This window comes from Sparus aurata, chromosome 11 (genome assembly GCF_900880675.1).
Source record: "Sparus aurata chromosome 11, fSpaAur1.1, whole genome shotgun sequence".
Taxonomy (NCBI): domain Eukaryota; kingdom Metazoa; phylum Chordata; class Actinopteri; order Spariformes; family Sparidae; genus Sparus; species Sparus aurata.
The window spans coordinates 16,221,880-16,248,626 of NC_044197.1; the positions used below are offsets into that span (position 1 = coordinate 16,221,880).

The window sequence follows — 26,747 nt, forward strand, 5'->3', positions numbered from 1 at the left end:
CACAATTGTGTTTTCATTAGTGTATACCTGCCTTAACCTGAGCACTGTTGTGTTGAGCCCTTCTTGTGTACAGAGAGACCAGGTCCTCTTTAAGTTGGCCATGTTGCACCTGGGCGTCCTCCCCCTAATAACGACCATATATATTGAAAAAGCAAGTTGGTCAAAAGGTCCCATAATTATATTTGTTGTTAGGCACTGCCTTCTAGCAGCTGTATTAGGTATAACAGCTGTAGAAGTATAAAGAGCCACAAGTTTCTTTTCGGTAGGTGGTCTGTGGACGCAGTGAAGTAACATTACGTACATTATGTAATGTGATCTACATAGGTAACATAGTTAGGTTTGTATTGGAGACGTAACATAGTGGATCAAATCCGAATGATGTTTATTTTTAAACCATATTTGACTTGTCTGACCCTGATCTAGTAGTTCTGTCGTAAAACTGTCCCTGCTTATGCCGCACCGGCCACATTATGTTGGAGACTACCATGAACAACATTTTGGGAGCTGTTGTAAAACAATTTATTCAGTCGTTAAGGTATGGGGACTTGTTGGTGACCACCACTGTAGTCGACAATTTATCGAACCAAACACTACTTTCAAGAGGGGGATTTTTGTGTTGTTCATATTCTTGGCAGCCACCGTAAGGAGGGTTAGACAGGAGGTGTGTAGTTGGTTGCAATTTGACACCTTACCACTAGACTCAACTAAATCCCTCAAATTGGACCTTTAATCCAAACGACCAACTGGTGTTATCCTGTGTTATTCAAGATTATTTTATTTACTGTCAACAAATCCAATGAAAACACCTCTTCTGCCTTTTATTTCTTTCTGACTACCCTGCCTGGCCTGTGGCACTACTAAAGATTTAAATCAGTAAAAGCTGTTCAACTGTATATAATTTAACTTCCAAACAATGCTGGGTAATTTCCTAAAACAGCTGGGCCCTGCAGCTTTCAACAAATGTTTCTCAAAAAGGAATAAATAGTGAATTTGTTGGGGACTATTTTCAGGTGTGGATTAATACACAGTCACACTAATTAATAATCCACTGTGGCCTTGTTTGCTATGAAGAAAGGTGTCACCCTGTCCAGATTTGTGTCTCAATGATGATTTGTAACAGTTTTTGGACAACAGTGGACTAAGCCACGTGAGGCTCTGGCTTTACAGGAAATACTTGTCAGTTGGATGAATTCATTGTTGATGTTGCTCTTTTCTTAGGAACTGTTATTAACAGCACAAATATAGATTCTTTTTTTTTCCAACCCTCAAGAGTTATTGTGTGTTCATGTTTTGTTCATATTGTTTTCGGGCACTCAAGCTAATATTTGGAAACAAGAAAAACTTTCCCCCCAAACCTGGAATCCAAAGTCAAATGGAAACCATCGCTGCCTGCCATGTTACATGCGCACACATTGTTCCCTTTAGCTCTAATTCCCAGATGAGCTGCATTGTGTTTTTTTTTCTGTTTAGCAATGAAAACTTGTTCTCATCTTCAGAAAATATCCCCCTGCTCTCTCAACAACCTTTACATTTTGACCCACTCATTCAGTGACATGTCCTTCAACAGTCGGCCAGGCTCCAGTCCTCATACTAATAACATCAGTGTCTGGATAAATGTTTAAAAAAGATACCCCCTTTAATAAACTCCTCTGAAGTTCTTCTGGCTTTGTCTCTTGAGTCCTCCTTCATCCCAGCTGCCCTCAGCTTTGTCCGCTGTGCTTTACAGGTTGGGACGCGCACAGCTGCCTCTCCCCACCTCAGCCTCTCATTGTCTCCCAGTGACATCATCGAATTACTCACAGCAGCACATCTTTCATCATCATTTCAGTAATCATTATCATTATCATACCAACATTAAGGGCTCTCAAACTGCATCATATTTGGCTGACTTCCTTCCCAGACAGGAGACAAAAAGAGTCCATGGTGAGAACAAGCAATTGTGGAATGTAACTAAATACTTCTACTCGACTATTGCGCAAAGTATACATTTTGAAGTCATTGGATATTGTCATTTTTTAGCCACTTTATACTTCTCTTCATCCAAGAGTCAAATATCAGACATGTCAGATACATTTTCATCAGCAGTGGTGTTTGTTTAATGGTGTGATGTTTCGATTTGTGTTTACTTTCCTACATTAGCTGTGAGCTAACGTTAGCCAGCAATGGCGCAAAAGGGTTTAAAATTAAATTCAGGTCAAATCTCACTATTCGTGAATAATGAGTACTTTTACTTTTGATTTTTTAAATATTTAGTAGTACGTAAATACAGCACAAACTGAACTCTGTTACTCCCCTTGCTTTTCCAAATGGCATTATTCTTCGGGCACCACTGTCGTGATGGAGATGTGAAAGCAGATAGAAAGGATGCCAGGCTGCCAGCCTGACTTGATCACCTGGAGGCCTTTCGTATTCACAGGAGATTTCATGCCTGGTGGCAGACAGAATTGCATAGAGAGGTCTACAGGCTGGTGGTGTTATTATTCTGCAGCCATTACACTGTGCAATCAACATTTACTTCACAATGATACGTTACAGCAAATAAAGTTATCTACTGCCAGTTTAAATAATGTTTGGAGTGCAAGTTGAGTATTATTCACAGTGTGGTATTGGTAATTTTAAGTAAAGTATCTGAACACTTCTTCAACCCCTGATAACAGGAGGATCAGGGGTTGAGGATAGGAAGGTTTTTATAGGAGGTGAGGCGTGTAGGGTGGAGGAGGGTGGAGGAGGAGGATGAGGGGTTGTGGGGTTGTGGGGGCATGTTTTAGAGGCCAATGGAAAAAGATTGCGGCCAGCAGCTGCTGTTCCTAACTTGAATTATCTACAGAAAGATTGTGTCAGAATCCACCACCTGAGTTTGCCCATCCGTTATCATTACTACGTAAACAATAATCAATATAATCATCATCTTATTATTATTTATCTGCTGTCTCGTTCTCAAACCAGACATTTCACCTCTTGGACTGTTGTGTGTCGCCAGCTGCTGCTTTGATTCCTCCTTCCATCCCCTTCCACTTATTTGTCCTGTTGGTTTTGAAGTGGTTTTGAGGCTATTACGTACCACGCCTTGTACATTATCTCACGTGCTACGAGGCCGTGCTCTTTGTTCAAGTAGGTAATGACGGTGTTGTTTTCACTGTGGGCTGCGCTGCCCACTCACAATGATGGGAATGATCACTCCACAGCAGCACTCTTATCTATCATCTGAAGTGACTGCCAGGAATGTGTTGAGCCTTTTACATTGTTTTCACAGCCATGGAAACTTTCATTGTTTCTCTGCCCGTGCGCATGCTAAACAACTGAACTGATCTCTTCGTCTGTTTGTGATTGAACTAACTACATGTGTTAAGCTCTGTAAGTCTGTACAGTTAGTGGGGGGGTTGGCTTTGACATAGTCTCCCATGGTGATAATGTACCGTAAAAACGTCCAGGATGAAAGCCAAACTGCATACATGAGTGGCACATGTTACAGTTCAATCTGATCGCTGCCTTCACGGTACACAGCAGTGGTGCTCAACTGGCTGTTCCCCTGAACTGGCCTGCGATCTCGGCTGAGGTCTTGTGTCAACAACACTTTGGAGATTTTAAACACTGTAAAACCTCACACCTCTCAGAGAAAACCCTGGACTTGGAAATGACTCTCGCTCTGTGTGGTTTTTTCCTTGTTCTGTCTCACTCTGTTAACTTATGTCCCGTCAGTTTTAACTCTCCTTCCCGGTATTATGTACATATCCTCCGCATTAATCTGGCATGCCCTAAAATGCATTAGGTCCCTATATTTCCTTTGTTTTCCAGCCTCTTATCTCCTCATCTCTTCTTCCCTTCTCTTGCTCCATTCCACTTCTCTTCTAGGCTCCTGACCCCCGCTGTGTGTATGAAACTTGACTGATCCCGGTCAGGAATTTGCCCTATATAACCAGAGTTGGGGCCCGTCGCTGTAAATCACATGACCAGTATGTGGGAACGGCCATAATGAAGATGGACGGGCTTGGAGAGAGAGCTGACAGAGCCTTCTACATTCCTCAGGCTAGTCCTCCACACAAGCTCATATCACTATAGTAATTTCTAACTTGACCTAAAAAACCTAAAAACTGACCCCTATTTGTATCGTAAATGAAGTCACAAACTTTCTTTCCAATGTTTCCCGCTGCTGACACTCATCATCTGCATAGCTCCACGATATCTGTGCGAGGCCCACATGTGGCGCCTTCACTGTATTTCATTTGGTGACGCAAAATCGAGTTAAGTATGCTAATCAAGTCAAACAGTGCACTGATGCGGCGGAGACTTTCAAACTTCGAGGAGCGCAGTCAAACCACCAGCCTTCAACTGGTACCAGATGCAGGAGACCATGTTATAGAAAGGCTGACACACACTTCCTCAGCGAGACCACACACCTCCACAGTCACATCGAGCTCTTTTCACTTCCAAGTAACATCACAGGAAGTCTCGGGGAAATTAATGGTGAAGTTTACTCTGCATTTTGAAGGCGTTCTTCACAGCTCTGGAGGGGCAACAATTCAAAGAACCACAAAAATGATGAACTGGCTCAGTTCGCGTCTCTTTCAAGAGTTCACTGAGTCTAACGCCGACTCAACCAGACACACAAAGCATCAAATATTGACTCTTCCAGATCCTGTGTCTTTTCCTGGTGTTGGGCTGGCAGAGCAAACAGCTGGACTGCTACAGCACCACCTTTCATCCTGACAAAACCCCCTTCCCCACCCCCAGGCCCCTGTCTGCTCGTACACCTACAGTACTGCTTTCTCCATGTGGGGGGCCCTCGACACTTCAAAGAGCCCCGTGTGGGAGCTCCAGTGGGGCGTCAAGCAGCCACAGCCCAGCTGAGCAGGATCGCACTTGTCAGTGCCAAGCAAACACATGTTGGAAACTGGGTGTTTGTGACTTATAGTTCTGAGTGTGCGAATTAGTGATCTGATCACAAGTGGACAGCTCTATGTCCATCTGCTCACCTGACTATTGGCAAATAAACATGAACATCGCTGAGACAAACAGTCACAATGTTTTATACAGCAAGAAATAAATATCTTCATGTACAACATTTGCAAAATTTTAAAAAGTGTTTAAAAAGTTTAAGATAGTCCTTATGCAATAACTCTGAGAATTCAGTGATTTCTTAAGGGAGTCTGTGAATTTGCTCCACTGGCAACAAATAAATTGCCTTTATTGGTTATTGATCACTGTATTGGTAAAATTTCACATGTTTACCATCAATAAAATGTTGTCTTCTTAAGTAAATTAAGTGCTAATGATGAAATCAGTTGAAACGGTATGTTGAAAAAGCTGCCAAATGTTGGCAGGTAAAACGCACTTAAACACTGAAGCAGACAGGCTAGTACAGTGATGTCACAACAAACTGTCACTTTTTACAAGGAAAGAAACAACTTTATGTATTGTATTTAATACTGACTTTACAAGAAGACATGCAGGATTTAGAATTTTCTGTATCCGTTTTCACAAAGTTTTTTCCTAAATCAACAATTCTTAAAATCACACAATTTGGCAGTGAGTCATGGCAAAACTACTTGTTCAATGGTTGGTTAAAACCGACAGTGAGTTCAAAAACATCTGCTGCCACATGGAAATCACATAACATGTAAACCATTCTGCCTGTTGTTTTGGCTTCTTCTTGTTGTTTCATCAGAGGACGCCAGTCCTTCAATGTGGCCCAGGCCACATTTGTGTAAACGCTGCTAAAAGAATATGGTCACATGTGAACCAGACCACCTCTGAATGTGGTCTGAGTGATCAGATCACGAATGCGTCCTCAATGCGCCCCTGTGCTTAGAGCTGTCCATTCGAGACTTGATCACTCAGGATGCATGTTGATACAAAGTCTGAACAGGGCCAACCTCATGCACATAAAATGTGGATTGAGGCTAGAAATGCATTAACATGTGTTGTCTGGTTTGTTTATAAACCCCTCCAAAAATTCATCTGACATCATTTTTTCACTCTCGCATCCTCCCTTGTGCTGTTTCTGTATAACTGATTATTGCCAAAAGGAAATGCTATAATGCATTCCTTTAGTGCAACGTTACTTCCCCAATCGGAGGTTTCACGTGCACATGCAGAACTTTTAATACACTTGGCAGAATAATCAGGTTTTACTAGCAGAAATCCAGCTGTAAACTAAATTATTCTCAATCCCACCGTCTGAAAAAGGGAAGCAGGTTTTAACAGTGACGTGAATCAAAATTTACAGACTTTGGCAGTGGAAGGTTTATACTAATAGGTTATCAAAATAAAAAAAGGAAGAAATGTTCAGATGAATCATACAAACCTATTGTTAACATTCTTAAAGGAACAGTTCAACATTTTTGTCGAGCGTTTGATGTGAAGATCCACGGCCATTTAATGTCTGTCCTGTTGACTCTATAAAACACAGATGGTGCTTTCCAATCTCAAAAGTGAAACTGACTGAGAAAGTCCTGAAACTTACATTCAGACTGTAGTTTCCAAAAAAGGTCAGATTGTATGTAAGCTTATGAGAAAAATGATCCTACTTCTATATTGATTCTTTACCTCAATAAACAATGAGGCCAAGGTTTCTCAATAAGTTCATGGTCTCACTCACTAGTTACAAGTCTTTATCAATACGTCATGATTTTCATTTTGTAAATTATGATCCTATATACAGTAAAAAAGATATTAAAGCAGGGTATGCTTTAGGTTGTGGCTACCTAATGACTGACAAGTTGCTACTACAGTATCTCCTTGGGTTCACAGCTAGGTCCAATCAGGATATCTTCTCCAGCTCTGACCTCTTTTCCAAATATGGTTACTTCTCAAAAAAACAAAAAAACAAGATGGTGACGACCATAATGCCAAACTTGGGAATTCCAATCAGCAGTCCACGAATCAGTGGGTGATGTCACTGTGGGGTTTTACAATTTGTCTGACCATTAATTATGTATCTAAAGTGAGGGGATGGTTAGTTTAGCATAAAAACTGGAAGAATATAATAAGCTTCAGGGGTTCTGGTGGTTACATTTGGACAGAGCCAGGCTAGCTGTTCCCCCCCAACTTCCAGTATTCATGCTAAGCTAAGCTAATAGACTTCTGGTTGTAGTCAGAAGCCTTGTCCACACTGATATGTATATTTTGTTTTCTGGTGTGCAGGAAGGGTGTTAAATCAAAGGTAAGGGTCTCAAATAACTGTTTCGATCTTCTCATCAAACTCTAATGAACATGTGTATTTCCCAAAATGCCAAACTGCTCCTTTAGTATTAAATCACAGTTGGCATTACCAACTCATCAACAACAGCATGACTGGTAACGATCAGTGAGGAAATGTGAGTGAGCTCCAGAGTAAACCAATGAGGTGTTTGAGTAAACGTGGCCGTAGATGAACGCATTTGTCCTTCAGAGCCACAACATCACCGTGACCTACGTTGACTCAACTAGATACATTAGCTTCAAAGTCATTTGCGTATGAGCAGAAAATGGGGCCGTAGTGTCGTGATGTAGCAAACACAGCTGGCCACCTGATGCTTCACACAAACCACTATGGTAATGACCACGCAGCCTTGTACTGCCAGTGGTTTGTGTACGTGTGTGTGTGTGTGCATACAAACATGTGCGATGGGACCATTTGTATATATTAGCAGGTCAGCGCGTGAAAATTGACTCATCATCTCTTTAGATCTTCCCTCTTGTCACTATATACGCTCTGCTCTGTGTTTTCCAGTCCAAACCAGCCCCACCCCTTCCCCTTTTTTTAGGTTTGTGTAAAACTCTTGGGTGGTCCATTGATACGCGGCTTTAATAGGGCCTCGGAGCATATGCGTGTCTTGCGGAGAAAAGAGGTTTGACCCCAAACAAATGTGTCACGGACACAACAGGGACTGTTTGTGTTGATAGAGGGACATGACTTCAGTTTCCCATAAAGAGGATAAGAGAGGCATTTTCTCGATTTGTTTTATTAAAAACTCACACAGTATATGTTTTGTTTTATGCGGCGCAGAGTGGCGATTCCTTCCAAGAATCTTGACATGTTCATATCAGTCTCTTTCCTTTCTTGTTTTTGTTGTCCCTCTTCCATGCACGCTCACATTACAGATCAGCCCCTTCCTCTGCTTTTGTCTTCACCTCTGTGAAAAACAGCTGCCGCCTGAACAAGAAGTGAGCGTGAGACAACGGCAGGAAGGATGAGGGGATGGATGAAAGGTGGAAGGAATGCTGATAGGCAGGTAGGTTAAGAGGACCTTCCAAGCATCTTAGCATCTGTTGTCCAAACCTCTAATGATCGCAGTGCAGCAGCAGTGGAGCAGAGAGGAGCGGGCAGCAGGTCGCCTGCTCGCTGGGCGTCCTGTTCTCCCATTTGTCCCAAGTACACCTGCTTTACAAGAGTTTCACACTCATAAAACACTTTAGTGCCTTTTCCGACCCTCACGCTGACAATGGAAGGACACACACACCGGGGCTTCTACATGCACATACGTAAGCTCACACACAAACATGTGGATGTGCGGAAGTGAACTGGACTTTCGTGCTGTTTGCCCTGATTAGAAACCACACATTGGCAGAGTGGGTCAGAATGACTCAAACTGCCTGAGTGAAGTCATATTATATTCAATCCTTTGGCTTTGTTTGTGTGACTTCCCACCTCTGTCTTCACCTGTTCTACAGACGGCGGGCTAACATTTATGGGTAAATATTTATATTTAGCTGACAGAGACAGAAACGCACTGGTAATGGGAGACGTCCAGGATCCAGATGGAGCAAACTGGTCAATCTAACCTGCACTCATTCTAAGAGTGATGTGTTTAGACTGAAATGTTTTTACTTTGATTAGGCATTTTCAGTTTTGAGGGGAGTGTAAACTTCTGTAGCCTAGACGTCCAAGAGCCGCCAGTTCCAGCTTTGTTATTACTGAGGATCCAGTGTCTCTACTGGTGTTTAGTTAATCATCACATCTCTAACACAGTGAAGGGAAAACAGTTTGCATGATCTCATAATTTCTTCTAATTAACAATTGTTGTGTTAGTCTGGTATGAACGATTGTTGTATAAGGAAAGCAGATGGAAACAGACTTGAAACAAGGAACAACCTGTTCCTCAAGGAATCTACATAGGGTTGTCTTCTTTCCTTTGACCAGAAAACACAAGACATACAGGAATATAGAGCTTATGAAATCACATACGTAGACCTTAAGAGCCTCCTAAATGTCCTCTTTAATGTCCTTAAAATTAAATGTCCTGCACCACCACAGGAGTTCTCAGTTATGTGGCTAATTGCAGATGCTCGGGTTGAAGTTAGGTTTGGATTTGCATGAGGTCGGATAAATGTGTACGATGTGAATGTGTAACGTGTTGCTCTTACTGTATCAAAACTAACTGAAGATACCCTGAGGTTGCGAAAACCATAAAATAACTAACGTTCTATGTAATGAGTCCTTTTCTTTGTATGCTTTTAAGTACATTTCAGTTGTCACGTTTCACCTCTCATCCAAGAGGCTTCTAACTGGAGGGGAGTTGCACTCTGTGTGGGAGTGTCCTTACACAGTCGTTAAGGACACATGTGAGCTCTGAGTTTCAGAGTCGTTAAGTCGTAGTCCTTACAGCGGAAAAATGCAACTTTTAGAATTTGCCCCTTCCTAGCGTTTCTCCGTGGTATTATTATCATGGTGCCACTGTAGCACCATGGCTACTGCTAACAGCCTGACTACTGCTGTCTGAAACATATTTACTGATCTCGTAGAAAGAATGCTGGTTTAGAGGAAACAAGTCAATGAGGGTACAGACTATGGCACAACACAGTGTCCATTAAGTGAATTTCCATTCCGTTTACACACGTTACACCTCAGTTTCTATCCCTCTTCACCTTCTTTGCTTCTTCTTTTACACAGTTATTCTAGTTTTTCCGCTGTCACATGGGGACAGTGACCTGGGAGAGAAATGCCCCTTCCAGTTTTGGTTGTACAATGGCAGACTTGCTTTCGCTGTGTCGTAATTTGACCTTGACCTGGTGGGCTGAAGAGCATAGTAGGTTATAGGATACCAATTAATATGCTTTTTTCTAAAGCCATTCATTGTGCTATGGATATTCAGTATTTCAGATTGATGTGTTGTAAAGTGCTTTGAGTTGTTCGATGGACCAGAAAAACTGATGCAAGTCCATTTACCTTTGAAATATCAAATGTCGACTATTTGTGGCACTTAACGAGCGCTGACCTTAGGCTCGAACACATGAGTTCAGGTGAGACGAGTTTGTGTAAGAAATTGAAGAACATTTGGAATGCATGTGTCTGTGTTGTTAAGGTTCACAATGCAGACGCCACTACAATTCACCAGAGTTGTTCTAGGGTCCGTCACACACACACACACACACACACACACGGCCTCAAGCTGTGTCTTGACCGCAGTGCATGACGTTTTCTGGAAACTCTTGCAAATGCTGTCTTACTATCATTATTATTGTTATCAAAGTATTAATGTTATGAGTATAGGTTCTTACACATAACAGGGATTTGCAGTTGCTGAACAAGTTGAGCCATGTTCTCTGGGAACTGTAAAAAGGGCATTCTGGAAAATGTAGGAAATCCGTACTTAATGGAGTAAATGAGTTGTATCGAGGTAAAGTTCACAGCAATCAAAGGTAAATTACAACATTTCTATCACAAAATAACATTGTGGGTCAAGGATATTTCATGGTAACTGTGTACAAGGTTTCTTTATGTTCTTGAGCGTGTACAGCCCAAAGGAATAACAGCGCAAAACCCCCAACACCAGTGTGAAGAGGTGAAAACGAAGAAAAAAAGATGCAGTGTAAAGTCTAATACTTCTCCACAGGTCACAGAAAAAGAACATACTCCTGGACTAAAACATTTCAATGTTATGTCCAAGCCTTGTGAGTAAGTCTCAGCTTTTTCAATGTTAACATAAATCTCTTGAAACATGAGACTACAGCAAATTTCAGTCAATACAGGTATATATGTACTTCAGAATCAGGGGCAAATTACGGCTCGACTGGAATGCAGATGACAAGTTTACGGCACTCCTAAGTGAAAACATTTTAAGCGTTGGGGAGGAGGAAGGACATTTCAAAGTTGTTACACTCAGGTTCTGTTTGACAGATTGTTCCAAGATCCAGACACCGGCCCCCGACCTCCAAGAGTCAACGACAGGGGGAGGAGAAGGATTAGGCTTCATTTTTCAACCTTTTCCTTTTTACCTCAACTGCATTAGTCATTTTCATGGACCACACCTCAGATTGGACTGCCTCAAACTCACTGCAGAGTCTGGGCTTTGGGATGATGTTTTTTTTAGAAATGGCAAAAAAAAGAAAAGGAAAGAAAAGAGAAATTTGAAGTTGAAAAGCATTACAGTAATGTGGGTTACACATTCCCTGATGCAAACCCAGTGGATTCACATGTTTTAAAACAGCAACACATGTTTGGTTACTTTTTCCCCTCACTATTTACTTTTGGTTTGAAAATGATTTGATTTGATTTCACAACCATAACTTCTGGGCTTTAAATCATGGAATATGCCTGATCGGTAGAGAGGGAAAGTGGGATTGGTTGTGCGGTAAGGACATGTCGGGGAGGTATTTTATGTCTGAGAAGACTCGGTCTGTCACATATTTTAATTTTTAGCTCAGAAGAAACCCTGTGTAACTTTATAAAATGTTCTTGGATGTGAGGGTGGTAGATGGATTACATATGAGTGCGAAGAGAGTCGGATAATTAACTCACATCCCTGCCCGATGAGCGTCTGACATTTTCTTGGTTAATAGTTTCAAGTTGCTGAGCAACCAAGGAGTGATTCTAGGAAGTAACTTGTCTCAGCCAAGAAACAGTCCAGCACGTAAACTGATCGATCATCAGTTTTTATATCTCAGTTATGGTACGGATTAACTAAATTGGAGGAAATGTGTTGCTTAGTCAGCTTCAGAGGTGTTTTCGAGTGTAGTTTGTGCTGTTTCCACCGTGTTTCCACTAAGCAAAGCTTTCTGGCTACCTGCTGCAGGCCTATATTTAATGGATAGGCCACCGACAGGCACTGACCTTCTCATCTTCAAAAGTCTTGGTCAGCAAGTGAACACAGTGAGCACATATCCCCAAATCCCCCCACAAAACTTTTACCCTATAAACTGAGTGTCATCACTTTTTCTTTTTTTTTTACAGTACATGTTATTGTCAAAAATGAGTAATATTGCTATGACCTGTCTGATAAATGGAGGCCCTGGCCAGTCACAGTGCAGCCATAAAGTGCATGTGACTGAGTGGACAGGGAAACTACAGCATTCACTGCTCCCCTGCAGCCAACTTTACACTTGGAGCGAGAAATGACCTCACCTCGTCCAAGTCCCAGGCAGCTCCCCCAAAGTTTAGAACAGGAAACAGGGAGAACACCACCCTTGCCCAGCTCCTTGTGCTCATTACTGCGCTCCCAAAGAGAAAACATTAAACTCTGAGAAAAGTATGGAACCAGAAAATGAAAGGTTTCATTAAAAGAAAATACAGGCCTGACGTCTGTGGATTTAAAACACATACTACTTGTAACATGAGCAAACAGGAGATAAACATTTCATCCTAACCTCTGTTGTGAATTTTCAGTCTGCAAATTCCAGCCGTTGTTTGGATTCCTCCGAGAGGGAATGTTTTATGCTCCTTTGAAAATACAAAAGACACTGCGCACATCTGAAAGCCATTAGCCCAAACTCAAACTGTTAGCAAGCAGTCTGAGGATTCTTTCCGCTCTCTTGGAATCTTGCTACATTTCTCTCTTTGCCTTTTAATTTTTTTTTCACGGGCCCCAACCTCTGTCTTTTTGCAGTTACAAGGGTTATGGAATTTCAGGACTCTTATCCAGAAAGTCTCACTCGACGGCCCACTAAAAAACCAAAGTTGTATCATACACATCAGCCTCTCTCCATCCCTCTCTCTGCCGTATGTTTTAACAGTCATTTAACCGTGCACAAACGAGCTGTGCGCCGTTACAAAGTGCTCTACCTCTGGGGAACAACATCACGTGTATACCCGCCTCCTTCTCTCCTGATTCCCACAAAGCAGGCAGGGGACATGTGAGGCAGGTCTTTCCCTCCTCCTCATCATCCTCTGCAGCCTAACCCCGCATAAATGGACCAATGTGTTTGTGTGCTGTTTTATGAGATCACATATTCTCATCCCCCCTTGAACACTGCCATTCTTTGTCTCCGCTCGTGTTATACTTTGAAGTTCTACATTCCTCTCCCACTGCATCACCGGGGCAGCACAGCTGCACAAGGCCAGGTCTTTACAGAGCCAAGCAGAGCAACGCTCCAGGTAAGGTGAGGCAAGAAATGCCTGCATTGGAAGAAAATGATGGAAAGACGAGGTAGGAAGGGGGGGCGAGCGTGAGAGAAGGAAAGGAGGAGTTGAACAGAATAATTTGGAAAAGGAGGCTGAGACGAAGAAGGAGTTGCCCTGCACGTGAGGACACATTGAGATCTATCTATCTATCTATCTATCTATCTATCTATCTATCTATCTATCTATCTATCTATCTATCTATCTATCCATCCATCCATCCATCCATCCATCCATCCATCCATCCATCCATCCATCCATCCATCCATCCATCCATCCATCCATCTATCTATCTATCTATCTATCTATCTATCTATCTATCTATCTATCCATCCATCCATCCATCCATCCATCCATCCATCCATCCATCCATCCATCCATCCATCCATCCATCCATCCATCCATCTATCTATCTATCTATCTATCTATCTATCTATCTATCTATCTATCTATCTATCTATCTATCATCTAACTTGATTGTGGTTTTCCACTTAATGTGAGCTTAATGTGAGCTTAATGTGTTTGTTTGTGTATATGTGTTTTAAATGTTTTTTTGTTTTTTTTGCACTGTGCGGTGCAGCAATTATATTTTCATCCACCCAGGGGAAAACCACCAGCGGACCACAAGATTCCCAGCTTGGATCATCTCTTCACCCAGTCACACTCCACCCTGACCCCACAGGCTCTGACCACAAACCCCAAGACCATGATGACACTACGAAAACAACCTCTAATCCCTCAACCCCACCTTACCACACAGACACACACACACACACTTTGCATGCACACACACACACCTCCACGCTCCCATGACCTCAAGGTTACCCTCTGCCAAATCATGCTACGAGCTAGAGACCGAGAGTGAATAGTCGCTATGGAAAATGGGAACTGTGACAGTCAGTGATGCACATTTGAGGGATTTGAAGCTCCATTGAGCCTTGTCATTGCCTCATTTGACTTTCTTATAGCAAACAGAATGAAAAGAAATCTTCAAAACAATCCCATTTTCTCCCACAGTGCCTATTTCTTTCACCGCACAGACTCAAACGCCCCTAAAGTTCTTTAAGACATTATTATCGCTCCTCTTAGTGTAAATACAACGGTGCATAAACTCAGCTGATTTTGTGCAACTACGAGCTAACCACACATTACCCTCCGGGGTAGAAAAAATTAGGCCATCATGGAAGTGCCAAAAGTGAGTCAATCTCCATATCCCTCATTTTAAAATGCCCAGCTTTAAAGCAGAAACAAACCCCTTGATAAATAGCTTAGTAATTAAAAAAAAAAAAGGTTTTGGTTGAATACGTTAGCTCATCAGTCATCAAATATGTTGCTTTACCCATCCAGATGTGGAACACATTTTTAGATTTCCTTCATCCATGTAACTTTGAACATTGAACACATCATCATACGAGCTTTCGTGCTTCCTACCCTGAGCTTGATATCAGAGAAAAATAGCTGCCGTGTGAATCTGGCCACAATACGGCTCAGAATAAAGGACAAAATTAATATTACTGAGAAGCCGGCAGAGGTTATAGCCTTGCTGAAGCCATGTACTGATCTAGCCAATGACAAGCTGGCTCTGAGAACTGAGAGGCCGGTAGTCGGAAATGTGAAGCCGAATGTTCATTGGACTGTGGCGGCAACACGTGTCTGGCAAAGCGACCCACTGGATCAGCTACCGCCTCAGCCGCACATTGGTCGGCTGTTAACTATGAAGGCCTGGCTATGAAAGACTAGGTGGAGTCAGTCACTGCCAAGATGGCGACGGTTCGAACCACACTGGCTCTCAGAAACCTATGGATGACGTCACGGAGACTACGTCCACGTGTTATACAGTCCACGTAGCTAACATTAGCCTAGCTGGAACATAATTTCCTCGGTGTGTGTCCAACTTCCCCATCCGAGCATGGATGTGTGATTTTTCTAAAAGGTCAATGTGGAATATATTTGCATCAGACCTCAGGCAAGACATTTTAGAGCAACTGCACAAACACTTATAAAAGCACAGGTATTCAGCGCATTCATATCATTTTACATCTTTTTATTTCAGACTTGTCAGCCTTGTCGTCAAAACATCTTTTTATGTCATAACCCTTTCTCAAGACAGGATTTTTTTTATGCATGTATGCCTGCGGGAACCTCCATAAAGAATGAATAATGAGCTTTAGTGTATTATATTTTACATCATGTAGGAGACTATAGCATTGCACATGTAATTCACGTTTGTTGCCCCCTCAGGGACCAACCTGAGCTATAATACATAGCTATATAAAAAAACTACTTATGGAAACAAAAGTTCAAATCCCTTAAAATGATCTCCTCCGGCACAGTCCTGCCTGCGATGACCCACAAACGCACCGGTTCACCCCTGCGGACGGCAGCGCAGTATGACTAATTCTGGCCATGAATCTCTCCCTGCAGAGAGGCTGTCATGGAAGTGATTTGGCTCAGCGATGGCTCTCTTGGCTGAGCTAAAGACAATCTGAAAAGCCCCCGTCAGGCTCTGGTGGTCTCTCATGGTTCTGTCTTTTAGCGCTGGGAGAGATCAGGCATCGCATCAAGAATTCGACAAATACACAAGTATGAGTGTAGGCAAAAGTTTGCGCACACAATGACATGCACAGAAAGAGGAGACGCAGTTGCATCATAAGTGCATCCTCCTATCAGTGGCTGATACTGATAATCAAAGCTGACAATCATGGAATCTGAGCGAGGGGTGGGATTTTAGGAGAGTGTATTTTAAGTGTGTAGCTATGTGTTCGTGTGAGGACAATGCAATCATCTGGTTTCTGTACCACCAAGCCCCCCGCATTTCTGCTCTTACTGGGCCGGTCGCATGTAATAATAACCCAGTCCAGTCCATGTAAAACTAAGTACTTGCTTTTACATCAACGCGAGCACATGTAGTCACCACAGCGCTCACCCCAAGTCTCACTTGGACCATTTTTCTTTCAAACATTAAATCTTCATCCCCTTATCCTGAGCACACATGCCCTAGTTGTGTGCTTGCGCTGTTGCTGCATCCAAAACCAAACCTCCAAACATGAATCTGGCACACAAACAAAAAAACATCTTCTCCCCTGCTTTGATCACCACGATCGGAAAAAAAAAACGGTGACATCGCGAGGCCTCACCGCTCTGCTCCTAAAGCCATGTGTATTTACCTTAGGGTCGACGTATGGTGTGTCTGCGTGTGTGAAAGTTTACATATGTGTATACAAATGTGTGCGCTGGAAAAAGAAAGAGACTGAGACAAGTGAGTGGAGGAGAAAGAGGGGAAGGGAGGGCCAGTAAAAGTATTTCCCCGGGCTCTGAAAGCACAATACACACAGACAGTGGTGTGTTTTCACTGTAGCCAGATTGCTGCTTGGCGAAATGTGGTTCTATTTAGAAGAGAGAGGGAGGGACTGCTGGGAGAGAGAGAGGGAGGGAGGGAGTAAAGGGGGGACACACAGATACGCACACTCACATAAATGAGCTGAAATGGTCCAGTTCTCTGTTCCCATCCATCCCAGTCTTTTTCGTGGTGTCAGTGTGAGACTGTGAGACTCCCTAAGAGCTTCTGCAGCACACTACAAATCATCCTGCATGACTCCGCTGCATGCTGAAGGCTGGTCTTACAGCAGCCTGCATGTTCCCCATTAAAATGAATGGCCCAGTGTGAGGGGCTGCGAACATGCAGTTGTATTTTGTGCTCAGGAGAGCGTGAATATAGTGATGCTGAGATTTGATTCAACGGGAGTTCCCCCCTGGTTTATTTTCGCTGTTTTCAAATCACGCGATGTCAACAAAGCAGAACACTCGTTTATCATCGGAGGCAATGTGGAAATGTTCATGTTTTCAAGTAAAATTTAAAGACATCCCCTGGTAATTAAAAGTGGTTTTATCTGTTCCCCAGAAATCATAGCGCCTTAACCCCCCCACCCCCCACATTCAGTCTGCCAAGTCCTGCAGAGATATAAAGGATATGCACATGTTTGTAATTACCAAACTTTGTTAATCTTTGTCTTGAAAAAGTGGCCGAAGACATTACGGCAAAACATCTAAGCCCTTTCAGGCTCGACAGAGGATGTCGGAGAAAATAAATAAGAGTATTGCCAGGTAACCTTCAGGTCTACATAATACCCCATTGTGCAAAAAAATATTTAAGACCCTTACGAAACCTCTCTCTCTCCCTCTGTGTTTGTGTGTTTGTTTGTGTGTGTGTGTGTGTAAGGGGATGATTTGAGAGTCGCTGTCCCCAGTCGTTGCCCTCCACAGAGGTTTCAAGTGCCCAACATGGTTCTTTTCAGGTTCTTCTAGGGCCTGATAAGAACCGCTGGCTTTTTCGCTTCTTCTTCATGGGTCGTTCCTTTGGCTATCACATTTTCAGAGGGGTTAGTTTCATGGTTCCAAAACCAGCCGACCACAGTAAACTGTGACATGTGCACTGGGATGAAAACGGCTGTCCTCCCATTCATCTGAATGTGAATATTGTGTGTTGTGTGGCTGCGGCGGTGCAGTCAGCAGGGGATGCCCAGAAAACAGCAGCAGCACAGCGAAAAGCTATTTTGGAGAAACACAATGTGATGTCATGTTGTGGTGGCCAGCCTGCAATCAGACTGGAAGATACCCATGGGAGGACCGAACAATGATATTCGCCCTGATGTTTCCTCGCTCTTGGTTTATTTTGGATTCACAGCTTCGACGTCTCATTCTGACGTACAGTCTATGCTGCAAAGCAGCAATACCAAGAAGCTCCTTTTGGTTTGTGAGCATTTGTTTATGATCACGAATAGGAAATGGAGGAAAAAGCCAGCGACATGGGTTTATCTTCTTCTTCTTCTACTCTTTTGTTGTATAATGGTGGCTGGCAAACTGCTTTTAGGTGCATTACTACCCCCCTCTAGGTCAAGGGATTAAAGTTCACAATGAAACAGTCATTCCTGCCACACTGCCTTACAGCCCCGCGCTAAATACAGACTCAAACTACGTTCCACCAATGACGTTATCCAGGTTTTTCATATCATCATCATCATCATCTGACACCGACATAAGTTTATAATGTTGATAGGAAAAGATTTGTGAATTCAAAAAATGACAAGCTTTGGTGATTTGGTGTTGATGTCTAGATCAGATTTTGCACATTTGCAGGTTCAAATGGACACATGTTGCTCAAATGTTCATGTCCCGTTCAAAGCAACGTAACTTCTTTGCGAAAAGTAACACAAGTCTATCGATGCTTAAATTAAGAATATTGTCGTATAAAATTAAAGGATAAGTTTACCCTGAATTTAAAGTTGCAGTCATTATCTACTCAGCCTCGTGCCGATGAAAAGTTGGATGAAGCTTCATAGTGCACAAAATATTTCTGGAACTTCACATCAAAAACAGCAAAAAACTTTTTTTTTTAAATGTCTCCATTCAGCACGTTTGGTGTGACCCAAAGTCGACGAAATCCCCAAGATCCCTTATTGATTTGGAAAAGATGTTGTTTACACCCTTTTTAAACCAAAATCTTCATTGTAGCCGCTAAGCTAAAAGTGCTGGCGGGCACCCTGTCTGAAGTGCGTGCATGAGCTCGACTGTGTGCTGAGGGTGTAAATAATATCTTCTCAAATCAATTTGGGGTCTCAGGGGTTTCCAGGGAGACTTGCATTACGCCAGATGAGCTGTCTGGAGCCATTTTATATATTTTTTTTTTCTACTTTACTGTTCCCATCTTCTTCGGTTGCTTAGGAGAATGCTGCAGCACTAATTTGCTGCGAAGCTCCAGAAAAGATTGACTGACTGACTTTTTGGATGGACTTATCATTTTAAGTCCACTTGAGCACATAATGCTTTCAGTTTAGTCGTCAGCCTCTATTACTCACTGAAACAATGACTTCACACCAACAACAGGACACCCTTCCAATGTCTTCGGAGTTCGCTCCGGCCTAAAGTGTCTCCTCTCTGTTGCCACGTTGTTGCCACGTTGCCGTGTTTGTTGAGAGCGGCGGAATCAGCGCGGTTAGGTAGAAGAGGCGTCTGAGATGTGCTCAGCTGTCCTCGCCAATATACCACCCAGATGGCCCCTCTCTCAATGTTAACTTCCTATCAGCACTTGTGGCAACAAAGCACAAGGATGTGTCAATCACAAGCACCAGGCAGTAAATAGCAGTACTATTTGAGTAGCAGGCGTAAATGTGACACACTGTGACAGACAACACGCTCCTTTGTGTTTTTGGCGTTGACTTCACTCACAAATTGCCGTCTGGTTTAGAAGTGTGTCGACTTTTTAATTCCTGACAAGTAACCTCAAAGCATGAACGCAATCCATTTAATACTTGTGGTTCTCTCTGTAATTCTGAGGCACCACGACCTCTTCACTCATCCCATTGTTCTGCCATTGTTGGCATCACACGCTCTTATCTCATCACTGAGGTAGCCTCAAGGAGTGTCTTTTTTTTTTTTTTTCCTGCAGAGTGATGATAGTGAATCCATGTCAGCCTCAGTGTGGAGGTTTTAGCTGCTTGGACCCTGTTATAACAACTCTAGGAGTCTTGAGGAATGTGGGTTTGTCCTGCAGTCCGTTCCTACCCCCTCTCTCCCTCTGTCTCTGCCTCACTCTGTGTCCCCTCCCCTCTCCCAAACAGGGCATTTCCCTAACTTTTTTCTACTTTTTCTCACAAGGCTATAGTTCAATATTCCATTCTGGGGCACATATCCTGTCTCAAATTCAAGAGACTCTGGGCTCCCTTCGACGCCAAGGCACTCCGATTGTTGCAAGGTATTGTGCGCATTAGTTGACTGCAAAGTTATCAATGGCTTTGATTGTGACTATTGTTTGGGATTGTCTCTTTATGTGCACGTCTGTTAGACAGATAGACAGAGATTAAGATGCATGGAGTTGGATTTTCTAGAAGTCATCAGCTGTTTCGGAGCGGGTGAAAGGCAGATGCTGTATATTATTTTTACCGGCGTTTTTTTTTGAGAGAGAGAGAGAGAGTGCACGAAAGGAAAGAAAGAAAGAAAAAGCAGTCGCTGGTCACGTTTTACAGTTTGATTGCTCCCTCTTGTTTGAGCTGTTTCATTACATCGGGATAAGTTTTCCTGGCAAGTAAAGCGGAATCAAAAAACAAAAACAAACCAGCTATTTCCCCATTTGGGATTAAGAGAAGCTGATGTTTCTCCATTCATAAAGTTGCGGTGACATGCAGAGCTCGTCTCACTGTTGCACAAAAAAAAAAAAAAAAAAAGAAAAAGAAAAAGAAAAAAACTTTTGTCTTTCTGTCAACTTGCAATAAAGGAGTCCAGTGGCTGTTTTTATGCTGTTCCGGCACTACAGATGGATCTTTGCGTCCATCATTCACGCACTTGAAAGTGTGCCCGCAGTTCTCAGATGTGCTTTTTTTTTCAGTAAACTCATCCAACTGTGCGGGTTTTTTTTTGCGTGTCTTATTCCTCTGGGAACGGGCTCTAAACTATTATACAGGGGATGTTTTCGATTACATTAAATGTGTTGTCGTTTAGAGTCGGTTTTTAAAGGACGTGTTGATAAGATGATGAACTGATAATGCGGGATGGATGCGTTACCTGCGGTCTTTTGACAGCACTGCTTCCACTCGGTCACTGCTCAATGCATTTCTTTTGTTCGGCGTTGATCCCGCCTCCATTCACTTCTCTTATGGCAGGCAGCTGAAGCCAACTTTTTTTTTGAGTGTTTAAGTGGAAACATCTTTTGGTTTTTAAAACAAAATTCATTAAAAAACTTAAGTAAGCCTCCTCAAAGTATACTATTGATTTGCACATCTGTATAAACGTTTATGTGTCTTTGCCATAAAGAAAAAAGAAAAGTAAAGTGAAGTGTGGAATAATTACAGGCAATTAAGTTGATATTAGCAGCTCTTAATTTCCATGTCTTCCTGTCTGGTCCCTGCCTTGCCAACCACTTTTTCTCTCCACATGCTTGAGTGAGCTTCCAGCTCATCCATCTCTCATCTTCCATTAAAATTAATCAGTGGGATGTGGGGCTATATTTATTTTCCTGTCTTTGTCCAGGCCAGATCTATATTGTGGTCGGACCCCTTGGCTTGGAGGGCTGGAGGCTGCGTCTGTTGAGGTTATATATCACCAGGGGCTCACAGTTCACTCTCAAACCTGTGGTCTATAATGAGGTAGAGAAGAGAAAATAAACCCCATGGCTGTCCAGTTTGGTTGGACTCAACATATTTTTTTCAGTTTAATATACCCTAAAGCAGTGAGGACAGGCCTGTTAGACTATAGGCTATGTATGGGGGTTAGGAAATCCCCAAATAATTCATTTAAGAAGATTCAATAAATCAGATAACAAATGACAAATAATGGGAATAACTTTTTTGTGCTGTTTTGTGCCTTTGTATGGATGAGTAAAAGGGATTTTCTAACAATGAAGTCTCCCCAATTTTTGCGTTGTGTGTGATGGAGAGAGAATTGATCATTCAACTCATACCCCATCCCTCTGACCTGCCTCTCTGGCGCCCACTAGGCAAAGAGCTGTGATCGAGGGCAGTGTCCCTAATCTTCTGACCCCATCAATCGCAGCAATTTCAGCTTATTACCCCACAGTTTGCATCTATGACATTGGAGTGATTATGCACTCTTAGGCTATTTCTTCTTTTTAAATGTAAGTAGTTTTTGCATGTAAAGTCAGTAGAAAAGTCCAAAAACCACTCAGGTATATCGTGTAATCTTTTGGGCCAAGGCTGTAGCCATGGAGTCACCATTAACATATACAAAAACATCCACAATCGACATACAGCCTGGATAACTCTCACCTTTTTAAAAACATTATCCACTTTTTAATAAATTTTAAAGTAATGAAACAGACATACAGTGTTTGACAGTGATTGTACCCACCCAGCCATTCAAACAAGGGCTTATTCTTGGGTATGGCTACACCATTTGTACAAACCACACACATCACAGCAGTACACCAATATTGAAAATGGTAGTAATAACAGACATTGACAATTTATAGATGGAAGCTTGAAAGTATGAAGCCATTATGCCTAAAACATCGAGGTTTAGAAATGCAGAGGCTTCTTTGTTGTACAGTGGTTCACAGGGTCAAAAGAATTTCACCATTTAAACATGTTTCTATGATGTTATATACTTTTAACAGTATATAACATCCCCTTTAATGACCATAAACATTAAATATTCAACAGCACTGGATCTCTGACACTGAGCGTGTCTCTCTGATCAGTTTAAGCCTTCTGTCTGTAGTCTGTAGTCAGTTCTACATACAGTTTTTGGTGTCTGTGGAGTGATAAACCACTTATGAGACTGCTTTGAAGCGCAGTATAGTGAAAACAGATTGCTGGAAGTCAGGGTTTAAGTGTCTCTTCCATTTCCTTGCATTTTCTCCTTTATTCACCCCACAACTCATGTGGTTTCGCTTTTCTCAATACAACCACCAAGCATGTCACAAACAAAGAAATCGAATCAGTGGATATCTCCATTGCAAAGCACTTTACTGGAGAATTGTTCGGTGGCCTGTTCGCAACGTTTTTAAGGTTGGAAAATGTATGGGAATGATTTAAGGGTGAAATTCTTTGGTTTGTTTCTGGTCTGATCAATCATTAACCACCAGGGCTTCATGTAGCTCAGGGGTTTGGCTACTTCTTCGATTTTCATGGGGTATGTAGAAAGCTCATGTTGGTTAATTACCTAGTTAAGTTACAGTAACCAGTAGACTGCCCATCTGAGTGAGTGGTAATGCATTAATCATGTGTGCAAATTAACAGCATGAAAACTAGTCATTGAGTACACAAGAAGCTAGATAGCCTAATTAAGCTTGGTAAAAATAATGAGGCTGCTAATTGATACCCAGTTGAAATAACTAGCTCAAAGTAACGAAAAAAAGTGGAAAAGTGTCGCTTAAAGTAATAAAAAGGGCTTGCATAGCTAGATCATAGTGTTGTAGTGATGCAATCTCAGTTGAAATAGCTAAAAGAAAAGGATATAGGCTACAGTTGATGGCTAAAAGAAACAGTACTGAAAAATGGTTGCATAATATGCTCGCTTACGCTTACTAAATGTAATAAAAATGTTGACATACTTTGCTGAAGGTAGGCTTAATGAATAAACAGTTAGCTAGCACTAGCTAAAGTATTGGTAAAAAAAACATAGGTAGCTGGCGTTAGCTAAAAGTAATGGATAAATAATCGGAATAGTTAGCTTGTGTTAGCTCATAGTAATGGATAAATAGTTTGAATATTTAACAAGTGTCAGCTAATGGATAAATGGTTCAACTGTCCAACCTCTGACACACAGCAATGTTAGTAAAAGTTGTTTTTTTCAGGGTATTGTTTTTGATATTTCTGCTCTATTTGATAGTAATAGTAAAGAGACATTGGAAAGGTAAGATAGAGAAATAGGCCATATTTGAAGGCTGCTGCAGTAGACTAAGGAATCAACCATAAATGGTACGCGCTCTATCAGGTGAGCTACCGGGACCCCTTAGTAAATTGCAATGTTGACCAAAACAACCTAATCTGAACAAATTTATACCATGAATAGTGTTGCTGATGAAGGGGTACATCAACTATGTCAGAAAATAAAGATTGGCAACCCTTTGTGAAATGACCTGATCTTCTTTTGATGTGAGTATATAGATTATACATTTAGGTACGTTTGATAAGTCTCTTTGTGTTTCAAGTGATTCTAAGCTGATATTTGCTTCCTTCCTCTGTCCAGCCCCCTCTCTGGAGTGCCAGGACTTGGTCTGGATCCCGGTCTAGATTCCTTTACTCAGCCAGGGCCCATAAGTGGAACAGAGAGCCTGTGAGTGTCAAAAACACAAGTGCTACGGTTGGAGGGATAGCCAGACCGACCAATGGGATCAGGGAAGCTGGCTCAGGTGTTGCTGGGATGGGCAGCGGTGTGTCTTTCGGCAGTCCACGTGGCCGGTGCTCAAACCGGGGATGGACCGTACCAAGCTAGCAGATTCACCGGCACTGTGGACCAGAGAGAGGCTCAGCGAGTTCGACGTCGTGGCCAGGAGACACTGAGAGGGTAGGGATGAAAATCTATATCTGTGTGTGTGCCACTGTCTTGAAATCCCCCAAAACGTTTGATATACCTTTTTTCTTAATGTAGAGGAGTGCTGAATTAAAGTACACAACATTTGATTTGCATACACAACTCAGAACATTTGCAGTATCTGGAGAAGATTTAAGATATAAATGTCTTTTCCCCTCTCCGCGTTCCTGGCAGCTCTCTTTCAACTGCTGTGCTTTCTGGGCAGAGGCCAAGCTTCGCCTTATACCAAATTATGCTGCTGAATACTACCACATTGTTTTCTCAAAAACAGCACATGTTCGACCTTACAGGCTTCTTGCCACACTGAAATCTCCCCTGTGTGCTTACGGCAAATTGACATTTTCATGGGAAAGGAAGGAGAAAAAAAAGCAGCTTTCTATACGTATCTGATGAGTGAAAAACATGACCCAAATTCCCCAGAGTGTATTAGTTAAGCTGGATAAAGTAGTTCAGGACTGCTGTAGGGAGATTCCTGGCCCCAGTGTGTTGGAACATACATGTGTGCATGCGTGTGTGTGTGTGTGTGTGTGTGTGTTTAAAGGTGTTACTCATTTGAGTGTCTGCATGCGGGGGGTATCCAGTATAATGAACTACAGGGATCACATCACCTTTCACCAGCTGCAACCCCCCTCCGTGGCTTCTCTCTCCTGCAGTCCATCTCTTTCACTTTGTTACCTAAACACCATGAATCTGGGCGCTGGATGTATGTCAGTGCAGCAGCGAGTTTTCACTGTGTATTTCGCCACTTCTCAAAAAAACAAAGTGTGTTTTGTTGGGCCCCCGTTTTCACTGTCTGCATCAGTTATTCCAATCAGACTCCCATCTGTCGCAGCTTACGGCTCCCCCAGTGCCAAGCCACAGGAAATGAGGTATTCGTATCACCCGAGGGGGGTATGAAAAGGGGCATTTGTTTCAGTGCTGTAGGTGGCAAAAGCAGCAGAAGGAATAACTGGGGCAGGAAAAGTATGAAAGAAAGGAGAGCACATGAGGAAGTCAGAGATGAGATGAAGAGGAAATTGGGAGCTGTGGGGAGAGAGATAGAGAGAAGTAACCGAAGTCAGTGAACTGAATTCTGTTGCGGCTTATTAATATAGTGCAGGTTAAAGCTCACATAGCGTCATAGAACTGGTGTTTTCTCTATAAACATATTCACTGATGGCTCCTGCTGCGTAATAGAAAATAGATTTGTCTGCCTTGTCGCTCATTTTGGTTCATATGGTGGCATTTAGCCATGATAAATAAAGAAAATCGCCCTCCTTCTGCATGTGGGCATATTTAAAAAAATGTTTTATACAAGAGTTTAGACTCTAATGACCAATTGTACCGCTCACAGCCACCATGACAGAGCAGTTTTTCTGACACATGCATCGTGCCACAGTAGAGACGATTGGCACTGAACTGCAACAGATTAAAAATCTGATCCGACTGAGCAATAACTCACAATCACAGTTTGTCCAACAGACAGAGGAGTGAGTGCAGAAACCAGGCTGCCTCGCACAATAGCTTATTATTCCCGCCGACCTGTGTGTGCTTTCATGAGAACATGCAACGAAAGCCTGCAGACTTTTTCCATTACATTGTTAAATTCTGGAAACACGACTGTGTGAGGAATGAAAAAGCCCACGTAGTGATAGTTTTGTGTACCAAAGTTAAAAAAGGTAATGAGGTTAGCATTAGCAGCGTCTTTGAAACTCGTGGGTATGTCAAGCTCTGTTTGCTGCGCTGGGCTTCAAGCCAGTACAAGAACCTCAAACCAGAGTTTTGACAAAACGTTTGACATCTTTTTGATTTATTTGCATTGGATTTCTAGGTGTTGCCCGGTAACTGTCGCGAGAATTACTCCCATTAAATGGCCTCCCCTGTGCTGCGACAGGGCTGGCCAAAGCAAATATATCTCGTGTGTTGAATTTATTTTCAGTTGGTGTTTGAGTGTTGTTGGCTGAAAACAATCGCAGTTAATTGGAGAGTGGGTGAAATGACTCTTTGTGTGTCATCTGACCGACTCTGGACGGAAGATGTAGTGTGAGGAAATAACATTAGTGATGAGTAAGTGTTTTGGCTTTGCGTAACCCTCTAAGGGCCAAATGTTTCCTACACAGGAGTTGTTGAATTTTACTACAACTCATTCACCCCAAAACATGCAACCCGGGCGTGTGTCTTACTGTAACTGTAATGTTTTTTCATGAAAGAGTTGCAGCAGTAGACTGTCAGTAACTCCTCATGGGTTTCACAGATTCTCCATGTGGGAGACAGAGGGAGGTGAGTGTAATGATGGTCATTATGCCGGCCTTGGGCTGGGGTGCAGTGTTTATTTGCTGGCTAGAGCTCCAAATCCCCTGGTCTGTCTCTGGTAGCACTGGGCCTGATTCTGAATGACTCTGATTTA

General features: G+C 42.4%; 1 protein-coding gene across 1 annotated transcript in view; it reads left to right on the plus strand.

Annotated features, from left to right (window-relative positions):
• Positions 1 to 19,851: 19,851 nt before the first annotated feature.
• The window catches only part of fbn3 (fibrillin 3), a 70,184-nt gene continuing 63,288 nt past the window's right edge, over positions 19,852 to 26,747 (plus strand). Inside the window, exons 1-2 of the mRNA XM_030433500.1 lie at positions 19,852 to 20,066; positions 24,017 to 24,334. Of these exons, the coding sequence (XP_030289360.1) occupies positions 24,156 to 24,334 (179 nt within the window). The 5' untranslated portion in view covers positions 19,852 to 20,066; positions 24,017 to 24,155. The remainder of the gene's footprint in view (positions 20,067 to 24,016; positions 24,335 to 26,747) is intronic.